An 11,461-nucleotide genomic window follows, 5' to 3' on the forward strand; every position below is an offset into this window, starting at 1 on the left:
CAAGGTTTTGTCAGGATCTGGACACTATATTACCTGTTCCCATATAATCGGAACTACTTTCTATATTTAACCTTCAGTAAATCTCTTATGGTAATTTTTCCGCATTTCATAATTACATTTTTTATATATGGCCTCTGACCAAAGGTGTCTCATATTCTTTGAATAACATTCCACTTATTCTTTGCGACGCAAATCAAGCGACAAAATAGCGAAAACATTTTAATCTCCACTGCGACATAAACAGTTTTAGTAAAACCTTGCATTAGTTCGGGCCTTTAAACGTGACACGAAGTAAAATTTTTCTGTGCCTTCTCAGATGTGCGACGAATTACCTAATTTTCAGTTTCCAGGATTATTTTTTATAAAGGCATAAAAATGTGAAAATTTGGGCGTAGTCAACTGCGCATTTTCTTTGTGGGAGGCAGTGAAGGGGTGGGGGGGGGGGTGGGGGAAGTTTTTGCAACTTCTTCTGTGAGTAGTATAACAGTGGTAAATTTCGCGCGCAGCAACGGATACTCAAATTAAAAGCATTCTGCATTGTTTCTTGGATTTTTCAGTAACCATGAACTGTCACGAGTTCGTGACTGTTTTCCTTTTATCTGTTGTGGAGGGTGTCTGCTCTTTCTTTTTCGTTTTCATCGGTTGTGGTTCAACCATAAGCTGGCTGGGGCAAGAAACAGGACCAAACGTTTTAAGCATATCTTTGTGCTTTGGTTTTACGAGTGCTTTTTTGGCGAACATTTCGACTTATTTTGGCGGTGGGTTCTTCAATCCTGCAATCACCATTGCTTTAGCGGCAAACAGAAGTATATCACCAAAGAGGGCTTTGTGCTTTGTATGGGCACCGCTCATTGGCGGTAAGAAATTATTATTTTTTACTCGCATGGAAACCACTGCCAACTTTAGTTTGGTATGAGTGGTTTTCTTTCTGATCAAGTCTTAGGCCGTTTGGATAAATGTACAAATTCAGAAAGAAAATGAAAGCATCCTATTTTTTCATCTCTAAGTGACTAGCTTGTGGCTCTCTCGGTTTGAATTTGTACCGAAACTTTCGGCTCCGAAAACCTTACCTTGCCACGGTTGTAGGCGTTAATTCGTATCTAGACCTCGCTATTATCTCTGCCAGTTTGGAAAATTTCCTGTTTGCGCTAAAATAATACAGGAGATTACTAATGACAGTTAAAAATTGTTTTAGATTGATTAAGCTGGTTCAAAACCCTCCTTTATGGTAATTTTAGTAGCAGCAATAGACCGGTTCACGCTCTTGAGTGCATGCTGGGTAATTAGGGCAAGCAAATCCAAAATGGCGGACACGCTCGGCTACACTCTTTTGCTTGATCTGAATACTTAATGAATATCGGCTTTGTTTCAGAACTGGTCGCAATTTTTAGTATTGACAGTTCAAGATAAAAGTCACAGCTACATTTTGAGCTCTGTATTTTCGATTTTAATGCGTCAAAAAATAAGATATATAATGGTTAACTACCGATGTTGTGTTGGAGGTTGTAACAACGACTCAAGATATCCAAAAAAGATAGTGAAACGGTCACATGTCGAAAATCTTCGCTGGCATTTTATTCCGAAGGATCCAAAGAAAAGAGCCCAATGGATTGCCAGCATATCCAAAGGACTTGTTGGATTCGAACCCGGCAACTACAAGACTGTTTGTTCGAATCACTTTCAATATGGAAAGCCAACGTACTCCTCACCAACTCCAACTTTGTATATGGTGCCAAGTGACTCTAACAAACCTTCACCCAAGAAAAGAAAGCTTGTGGCAAGACACGAAGTTGTCTCTACTGCTGAGGCATCCAATAACTCAAGCTTCAAAGAAGAAGGAACTCAATGCTTGATAATAAATCCGCTAACATACGGAAGTATGAAGTTTGCTGATTTAACAACAGAGCAAGATGTCCAGCGTTTCACTGGATTCCCTAACGTAGAAACATTTCAATTGATGTTTAATACACTCTTTGAAAAAGCCATGTGTATGCACTACTGGAAAGGAGACAAAGAAAGTGCTTTGAAGGACACCACCAAGCCCAGGTCAAATAATGTACAGAGAGCTCTAACCTTGGAGCAAGAGTTTTTGCTAACCATGATGCGAATCAAGCTAGGACTCTTTGTATTTGATCTGGCTTTAAGGTTCAAAGTTTCCGAGGCGACTGTCAGCTCTGTCTTTACCACTTGGGTTAAGCTGATGTCTAAAGAATTAAAGTGGATGATTTCCTGGCCAGATAGGTATTTAATTCAAAGAAATATGCCTGATATGTTTCGACGATATTACAGAAAGTGTAGAGTCATCATTGACTGCACAGAACTATTCTCTGAAACCCCATCAAGCTTAGAGAATGCGGCAATGTGTTGGTCAAATTACAAACAACACTACACGTTAAAGTTTTTGATAGGGATAACACCAAATGGCCACATATCATTTGTCTCTGAGACCTTCAGTGGGAGGTCATCTGATGTTTTTATTGTAGAAAACAGTGGTTTCTTAAACTATCTTCAGCCACATGACCAAGTTATGGCAGACAGGGGATTCAAGATTCATGACCTGTTAGCATACTACCAATGTTCTCTAACAATTCCACCCTCCAAGCATTCCAATCTCCAGATGTCAGGTGCTGATGTTAGGAACACATCACTTATTGCTAATGTACGGATTTATGTCAAGCAGGCTATCAAGCGAATTAAAGACTTTGCTATGTTAAAGCAAGAAATTCCCATTAGCATTCTTTCCCATTTGGATGACATAATCATCATTTGTGCAGCAATATGTAATATGAAAAAGCCTTTGAGTACATAGATTTCATTTCATCAATTATGTTTGCATTTTGTACCAGTCCAAAATGTTCCCATTCAATTTTCTCACAGGTTATAAGCTATGGTAGTCAAGTTTATTTACACATCTTCTAGAATACAATTCCTTTATGGAATTACACAAACATGTTTGTATATAGCTACAACAATGTTCAAACAATAACTTTGAAACTTTAGTAATACTAAATACTATAATGTTTTGGTTTCATCCGCACTATTTTGTACTATTTAGTAGTTTGTTGAGGTCATATTGCTTCCACTCTATAATTTTAATCATTATCTATTGCTTGTTCATTGCAAAATCTGCAAATGAATGTTGATTCTTGTTCAAAATTTGAGCAGGCCCAGTGAAACCATAGCATACAACATTCACACTGAACACTGTTTTCATCATCACATTCAATTTCATCTGGCTCAAGACAGGGTTTTTCACAGACAGCACAATAATAAATAGGCCTAGTACCTAGCAACACCCTAGCAACATAAGTCTTGAAAAAAATTGTTAGATTTGGTATGATATCTTGCCATAGTTTTAAATCAAACTCAATAATTTCAATATGAGCACCACTAAGTGGAGTCCAAACAACAAAAAAGGTTTTAGGACATCCTGTTAGGGCCATTTGTCCTTGTATCTGGTAATAATAACTGTGGGTTCTCTTGAGCATGATATTCCCATTCACTAATTCTAGATAAGTTGTATTGTTCCAATGCTCATCAAATTTCATGTCTGCAAGTGAGTATGGACATTTATACTCAATACAAGAATGACCACAGCAATCGCAGTGAAAAATACCATCTGGGATAGCTCCCACAAAAGGGTAAGTTTTAGATATAAACAAGCCACAAGTCTGAAGCTTTGCATTTTTGTGTTTTTTGGATTCTTGTGCAAAGAATGATGCAGCAGCATCTCTCTCATGTTCTCTTCCCCATTTAATGGCAGGTATCATTGACAGATCGGTACAATCTAAAATTCGCTCAAGAAGAGGTGTTACTTTGCAATTTGGCTTTCTTTTTCTAAGAATTGTTTTTGTCTTTGTGTATACTTCATGAAAATGAGATGCAGTTATTCTACCTTTTCTTTGCTCTTTCCATATACTGGAGTTAGCCTGATCCCTTGTGGCCTTTTCTAATTCTTTAATGCTACTGTCATTGAAAGATAATTGTTCCAGAAATTGTCTCACTAATTCATCAGCATCTACACCATTGTTTTTAGAGGATATATCATCAGCTATAATTTGTAGTGATGGGGGAACATCATCAGAAGTTGGTGGTGCATATGAAATATGGATGACAGCATCAGGATTTATGTTTCGAAGAGAAGCTAGAAACTTTTGCTTGCTTTCTTCGGTAACAACCCTCAAGGATTCTGGCCGAGGATCAAAGTTCTGTTTTTCCTTGCTATTAATAGCATAACTTGGGTTTTCTTTGACTACCTTGTGGCTTTGGAACACCATGTCCTTTAATTTCATGGGTTGGATGTCTTTCTTGCTAGTATTATTCCACACACATGCCTTATCTGTGCAGGAAGGATCTGTGAAACCTTTCTGGTTGGCAAACTCAACTTTATATAAAAGGGCTATGACATGATTACAGCACTGACTGTATCCAGCTGTACAGCTACAATATGCCCCAAGAATTTCACCGGGAGATTTACAAATTATCCACACTTTATGAGGTTCTTCGCGAATTCTTTGAGATGGAGTGACAGATGCAAACAACAGAACTTTGTCTTGTCCATGAATTGTTTTTGAGTATACAGTGTGCACAAAACCACTTTTAAAGTATGAATACGCTTTTCTGATTTTATATTGACCAATATAGTCAGTGTCGAAAGCTTTTTTTCCAAGTATAAACGAGAATATTTGACCAATGTTTGTATGCGGCCACTTTGTTACACAGTCCTCCCAATCGACCATGGATAACGGATCCTTTATACCGCATGTGCGTAGTAGTTCTACATGTTCATTTTGTAGTGACTTGGCTTGGCTTTCGGCCGAATCTCGAATAGGCGTTTTATGTTCAAAAGCTACCAAAGCACGAGCAGCAAGATCCGAGTGTGTCCCTCCAGAGGGCAAACCTCGCTGTTTAAGATAAAACTGCAATTCCCCACATGAAAGTTCCAAAAAATCTTCGAGGTGCGTGGCCATGATCGTGTTGTTGGGATATTGAACTGTCAACGACTTTTGAGCGAGATGGCAATAACATAAAGAGCTCAAAATGTAGCTGTGACTTCTATATTGAACTATAAGTATTCAGATCGAGCAAAAGAGTGTTGTTCGTATCCGCCATTTTGGATTTGCTTGCCCTAATTACCCAGCATGCACTCAAGAGCGTGAACCGGTCTATATTTAAACTTTGATCTGCCGGAATTTCTCGAACACCAATAGTACAGATGCAAGGTATAAGATAGCCATGGCATCCCGAAGACAAAAATGCCCCCCAAAAAGGTCTGAACAGTAACTGCTTTGCGCTTTTTGAGCGCAAACTGTTTTAAGAAATCAGAGGCCTTTTTCTTCCAGAATAGTGCTTCTCGGTCTTATTTTTACAATTCAATCTTTACGACTTGTCAATTTGTGATGAAGAATTGCTTAAGTTTCTTCTTTGAGAACATCCATTGTACCCTTTTGATTGCAGCTGTTTCTGGTGCAGGTCTCCTGTACGTCATCATTCCTGAGGAGAGCTCTGTTCACCTTAGAGGAAAGATTCAGTCAGTATCTCCTTGGGCAGGGTTTGGAGTGGAGTTACTTCTGACAGTTGCTGTAATGTTAACTGTATTGATGTGTACAGAAAAAGGCCACACAATAGTTGATCGTGCCGCTTCTGTGGTGTTTGGTCAGGTTGTTGCTGCTTGTCATCTCTTTGCGGTAATCGAAACACTCCATTGTGGTAATAATCAATGGTCTGAGTTCAAGCAAACTTTTGCCATTTAGAGATATTTATGACTGAAATTTTCATTTGTAAGACCACGATATTGATCCACTAATTTCTCTCTTTAGAAAAGAAGAAAGTAGGGTTGTGTTACTCATATCACTTACAACAAAAGAATTTTCAGCTTGGTCAAGCAACATCATTTTCACTTTCCTCTATATAATTAATACACAGGTAAATTTATGTGGAATTTTGTCTTTTCTAAGCAAAGATCGGGCACAAAATTTGTAATTCAGTGATGAAGAAGGATCATCGCATAGTCTGAGATTTATTTAACACAACCCGTTCATGTTTGCATGTGTTCTAGCAGTTGCTTATTATGATTTTCCACATGTTGACTTAAGTATCCAATTACTGGATGTGGAATAAACCCTGCACGTGTCTTTGGCCCTGCTGTGGTGGAACACCAATGGACTGACCACTGGGTGGGTATTGAGGTTTTACATCCAAACAAGATTATGAATATTCTTCATATTGTTATATAAACTTCCCTAGGTACTGGCAAGGAGAAATTGGTTAACAATCAAGAGCTTCTTTAGTTGGTGATCATTCTTTTATGATTCAAGAGTGAAGGAATAATGGCTATAAGTGCATGCACCTACATTTAATTTGTTAGATTTAAAGTAGATATTTGCAGAGACAATTGTTGTGTTAAGGCTGTGGCAAAATCAGGAGTGAAGATAATTATATGATGTTCATGAAATGTTAAAAGCCCTACTTACTCTAACCCTGGGTTAATAGTATTGAAAAATTGTGTCTGGACATGCAGTGGTAGTTGGGTTGTGAAGTTCGGTGCAAGTCTACCCAGAACATATCATAGCACTGTTCACCAAAAGGCTTGTACACTTCTGAAATTAATGCTTGAAGTAGTTTTGGTATGGAAATGACTAACCATTTTACTTGTGGTTAGTTGGAATTGGGCAACTTTTCTGCATGGCATTGTCAGTTGTAGTGTTCATGAATTGTGTTCTGGTAAATAATCAAGTTTTTTTGTCTGTTCCTTCAGGTTTACTGGTTTGGCCCAATATTTGGTGCTCTTCTAGCAACAGGGATTTACCATGTGGCAAACAACTTTCCTGTCACTTCAGCAGATGAGCTTGTTATTATTGGAAAAGAGCTACATGGAAAAGCAGAATCAGCCAAGAGACCAGATTATCAGGGAGAACTTCCACAAAGCTGCGACATACAAACCCAGACGCCCTCTGAATTGAAAACAACCGTGTAGTGATTCTACATGTACAGTACAAGCTTTATCAGAAAAAGGGATTCTGTACTTTGATTCTTTCATGTTTTCTCTGATTTTTATCCACTTAGGAGAAATCCTAATGGTTTTTTGGGATTAAATTTTATCTCTATGGTTTAATTAAAACTGTAGGTCACTTTTGGTAAGAGTCAATTGAAGTTAAGAACATTCATTCATACTTGTAAAGATGTAGAAATACCAGATCAACAAATTAAGTAAAATTAACACTGTTTTACATTAACTACCATTAGTTCATTTAAGAAACCATGAAGCTTAAAATTTACTGTTTTGATAGAAAAAATTTAATATCATAATTAAGGTTCTGTGTACATCAATTGTAGAAGGTTGTTTGTATATGGCTCAGGTCTGTATCTATGGTTTGAAAAATGCAGGTATTGAGACATTTTCTCCTATTTCTGAGCATTATTTTTATTTACAAAATTGTAGAAAAATAGAAAACTTTTAATCAATGCAAGCAAGGTACTTTTTTTCCTTGTACAAACATGTATTTTTACAAAATCTCTTACATATGTTCACTGTAAATGTTCCCTGGGTATTCCTTGCAGTCAAAATAAATTCTTTGAGGTGTAATCTGAGACATACACACTGTTAAACTTAATCAAGACAAACAGCAGCATTCTCTTCAACCTCAAATTTGAAAATGGTGCTGTGTTATCATAGCTTTCTGACTGGGGAAATCACTTTCTTCTGCTTCGCTTCAGTGTCTTCTCCTTCTCCCTCTTTGGTGGTGGAGCATTGCCAGAAGTAACATGACGCTCGTACAAACTAAATGCAGGGAAAAGAATGAAGAAAATTCATTGGAAGAAGAGGGGCAGTAAAGGAAGATGATTTGTGGTTAAGATTTGTCTTCTGCAACAAACCTCTTGTATCCATCAGTCTTGATGTACTCAAACACATGTGATGGTCCCAGAACAATTTGATCCTCAAGCTGCTGTATCCACGAATTGCCTTCTGGTTTGAATACATGTCGTGGGTTGGCCATGTCTAGTTCACCTTCAAAGTCAATCATTTCAGGAGAAAACTTAATACTTTGGAGTAAATGTTGCATAATATTGTGTATTGTGATTACCAGAGTGGTGAATTTCATTCCAAACCCTAATCACTAGAATCTCTAATTTTACTGCAGGGGTCAAAGGGAAGGAGATGATGTAGATATCTCCCTTGATATTCACTTTACTGATGAACATTTTGCACTTCACCAAATGCTGGGTGCTGTCTGTTTGTCAAAATTTTAACTGCCCCTTATGGTCCATCTGTGTGCAACTTATTTTTCCTATTATTTTGTTTTGTTTTGAAAGGAAGGGGGTGACTTTAGAATGTTGAGCACTGTATATGTACACTGTACCTAGTTCTGGAGGAAGAGCAGTGAGTCTGTTGTTCTGAAGATGAAGTTCCTTCAGTCTACTCAAATTTCCCAGCTCTTTTGGTAGTTCAAACAGATCATTGTCTCTTAACACAAGCTGTAACAATAAAGTAAATCTGCATTTTAGTTTGAAAATTTAATTGGAAAATACTTTGAGTTCTTAGTCAATTACTTTACACCTTTCACTGTATATAGCAAGCTAATGATAGGCTTTGGGGAAACACACTTCAAATACAGAAATTTGAGATAATTTCTGTAACCCGTTACATACAGATATAATCTTATTTTAGGAAGTTACCACTTGAAGGTTTCTGAGCTCTCCTATTTCTGGCGGTAATGTTTCAAAGTCATTGTCTCCGAGGTAGAGGCCTCGTAGCTGTTCTGTAAATCAAGCATACCAGTACTTTTATTAGATTATTAGTACCTTAAAATCCATTGGTTGTTTTGCTGCACGGCACTAGCAACCCACATTAATGTTAAAAGTAAATGAGAATGAAGGTGTGAAAGATTCGATCTATCAATTCTCTTCAACCTCAAATTTGAAAATGGTGCTGTGTTAAGGGGAAGTTCATGTAATTGAAGGAAACCAGACTAGTTTGCTGGAGGCTTTTTTACCACTGATCTTCTGCTTTCTGATGTGGTAATTAACTGCTACTTATTGTATAACTTACTCATAACAGAGAAGTTTCCTGGCAATGACTTCTCATTAAGGTTATTATATGTCAAATCCAAGATTTCCAATCCAGATGCTGTTCCTAAGCCCCTGGGCAGAGAACGTAGTCGATTCACCCTGAAAAATGCAATTGTCAACTAAGTTATGGTAATTAAGTGAACAAGGGGGGTAATTTTCTAAAGAAACTGTGGTGCTGGACTGAGGGGGGGGTAGTTTAAAAATAATTGGTTTTATCAGCTGACTTGATATTGTAAACTAGTCACTGCAGGGAGTTTTCTAAAGCTAACAAATGAAGTGCTAGCCCTCCATCAGCTCAAAACATCAGCTTAGAAACTCTGTACAATGGTCAAGTTACATTATCAACACCATTGATGAACTAGATTATCTAAAAATAAAGGGTGAAAGTTTCTAAAGAAACTGTGGTGCTGCATCGGTGGGGGTAACAAGGTAATTTGGTTATATTAACTAAGCTGAAATTGTAAATTGGCCACTATAATGAGTTAAAAAGCTTAACTCGTTACGGTGGCCAATTTACAATTTCAACTTAGTTGATATAACCAAATTAAATTATCTTAAGTTATGCAAAACCTGTGTTCAAGTAACTAACCCTGCAAAGAAGAGGGATTTAGTATCATGTGACAAGTAAAATCAGTTCCTTGTCAAGGGCTGATCCAGGATGGTTACTGAGTGAAAAAGATGGCTGTTGCCAAAGTAAATATTATGTATTTTCACTGTTTAAATTGTTCCACAGCATGCCCTAAAACATTGCAATTTGGCAAAAGTTATAGAACAGGTGGTCAGCTTTGCAAAGTTCTCATGAATCACAGACATGCACACTTGAATTTATAGCAAGTTACTTTATAACTATCTTTTTGCAAGTGTTATACTCAAGCAGGGCTGTCCCCTCTTTCCTTACATCAGATATTTTAATGAGCTATGCTACAGTTGATGGACACATAGACCTTACTAAAGGTCATGACATGAGTTGAGCACAGAAAAGTCTATACATCATGATGATGAGGCCATCGTGTTTCTGTCAGCCCTTCCAATCAGTTAGTCAATAGACATTGTAATCCAAAATACTCACGCTGCATTGAAGTGTCTTAGTTTCTTTAAGGAACCTAGTGACATTGGCAGCTCCTGTAAAAGATGCACAGGAAAATTTGAAGGCTTTTCTAATGCATTTTCTGTTTTGCACATTTTTCCCCAAACTGTAATCAAACCAATAAAAAACTAGGCATTTATAACAGCTTAGAAACTCTGTACAATGGCCATGTTACATTATCAACACCATTGATGAACTAAATTATCTTCAAATAAAGGGTGAAAGTTTCTAAAGAAACTGTGGTGCTGCATCGGTGGGGGTATCAAGGTAATTTGGTTATATCAACTAAGCTGAAATTGCAAATTGGTCACATACCTCAATGTGATTATTAAACACATTCAAGAACTCCAGGTTTTCAAGTGAACCAATCGATTCAGGGAGAGCTAATTAAATAAGAAGAGACACGTACGATTTTCAAGAATTTATATTTAAAGTACATAGACTAAAATGTACTTAATAAGCATTAACATACCGGGTATACCCATATAAAACAATCTTTAATTTAATTACATAAAGTGAATTAGTTATTTCTTGAAACAGTGACACCAAAAAGTTTTCTCCATGATGAATAAATGCACATCGTACAAATAATTATACACCCATTTCAAGTAATCGTCAAAACCCTCATACGATCTTTACCCCGAATTTACAGACTACAGCTCAACAATTTTAGGCCTAACTGGAGAACTCAAGTTGACGGACCACTGCCCAAAGTATTTCCCTTTAAATGACTATAATCTCCAATTCTTTACGAGGTATCGGAAAAGTAACATCTGAAACAGGACGTACAAGTAGCCCTAACCCTGCAAAGGAATGCCCAGAATTTCCACAACTTCCCACCTTTTTAGACAGAGAAGTAAAGATATCCTGTGATAAGATTTTCATTGATCTAAAATAAAATCACCTGTTATTCTGTTATGACTCAAAGTAAGGCGTACCAAATGCCTCAACTGCGCTGTAAAATAAGAAAATGAGGGATAAATTATCGATTAATCGGAAATCGGAAATCAAAGTCAGTGAAAGCACAGCTAAAAACAAAAAAACCCGAGGACGATCATCAAACGACATTGTTGATGAACAAATGTCTGTTTCGAAGACCTTCCAGAATACTTACTCAATCCTGGAATGTCTGCAATCGTAGACAAGCTCCTGTCACAGAGATCTAGCTCTGTATAACCTTGGTCTTTTGTCTCCTCGACAAGTTTCTTCACTGACTTCGACATCTTCTCTTGCTGACTTGTCGTGTGAAAGCTATAGACATTCACTACGTTGTATAAACGGACTTACAGTGTGACCATAACATTA

At 37.3% G+C, this 11,461-nt stretch overlaps 2 protein-coding genes across 2 annotated transcripts; one reads left to right on the forward strand and one right to left on the reverse strand.

Annotated features, from left to right (window-relative positions):
• The first annotated feature begins 481 nt into the window (after positions 1 to 481).
• LOC111338307 (lens fiber major intrinsic protein) lies at positions 482 to 7,126 on the forward strand. The gene is made up of 4 exons (XM_022944767.2): positions 482 to 857; positions 5,458 to 5,687; positions 6,096 to 6,176; positions 6,758 to 7,126. The coding sequence occupies exons 1-4, from the start codon at positions 563 to 565 to the stop codon at positions 6,974 to 6,976; spliced, it is 825 nt and encodes a 274-aa protein (XP_022800502.2). The 5' UTR covers positions 482 to 562; the 3' UTR covers positions 6,977 to 7,126.
• Positions 7,127 to 7,548: 422 nt separating this feature from the next.
• LOC111338308 (ras suppressor protein 1) lies at positions 7,549 to 11,431 on the reverse strand. The gene is made up of 9 exons (XM_022944768.2): positions 11,271 to 11,431; positions 11,061 to 11,111; positions 10,472 to 10,539; positions 10,139 to 10,191; positions 9,050 to 9,168; positions 8,677 to 8,759; positions 8,361 to 8,475; positions 7,876 to 8,008; positions 7,549 to 7,780 (listed from the first exon to the last, which is right to left on the reverse strand). The coding sequence occupies exons 1-9, from the start codon at positions 11,377 to 11,379 to the stop codon at positions 7,693 to 7,695; spliced, it is 819 nt and encodes a 272-aa protein (XP_022800503.1). The 5' UTR covers positions 11,380 to 11,431; the 3' UTR covers positions 7,549 to 7,692.
• Positions 11,432 to 11,461: the final 30 nt, after the last annotated feature.

This window comes from Stylophora pistillata, chromosome 12, assembly GCF_964205215.1.
Source record: "Stylophora pistillata chromosome 12, jaStyPist1.2, whole genome shotgun sequence".
NCBI lineage: Eukaryota > Metazoa > Cnidaria > Anthozoa > Scleractinia > Pocilloporidae > Stylophora > Stylophora pistillata.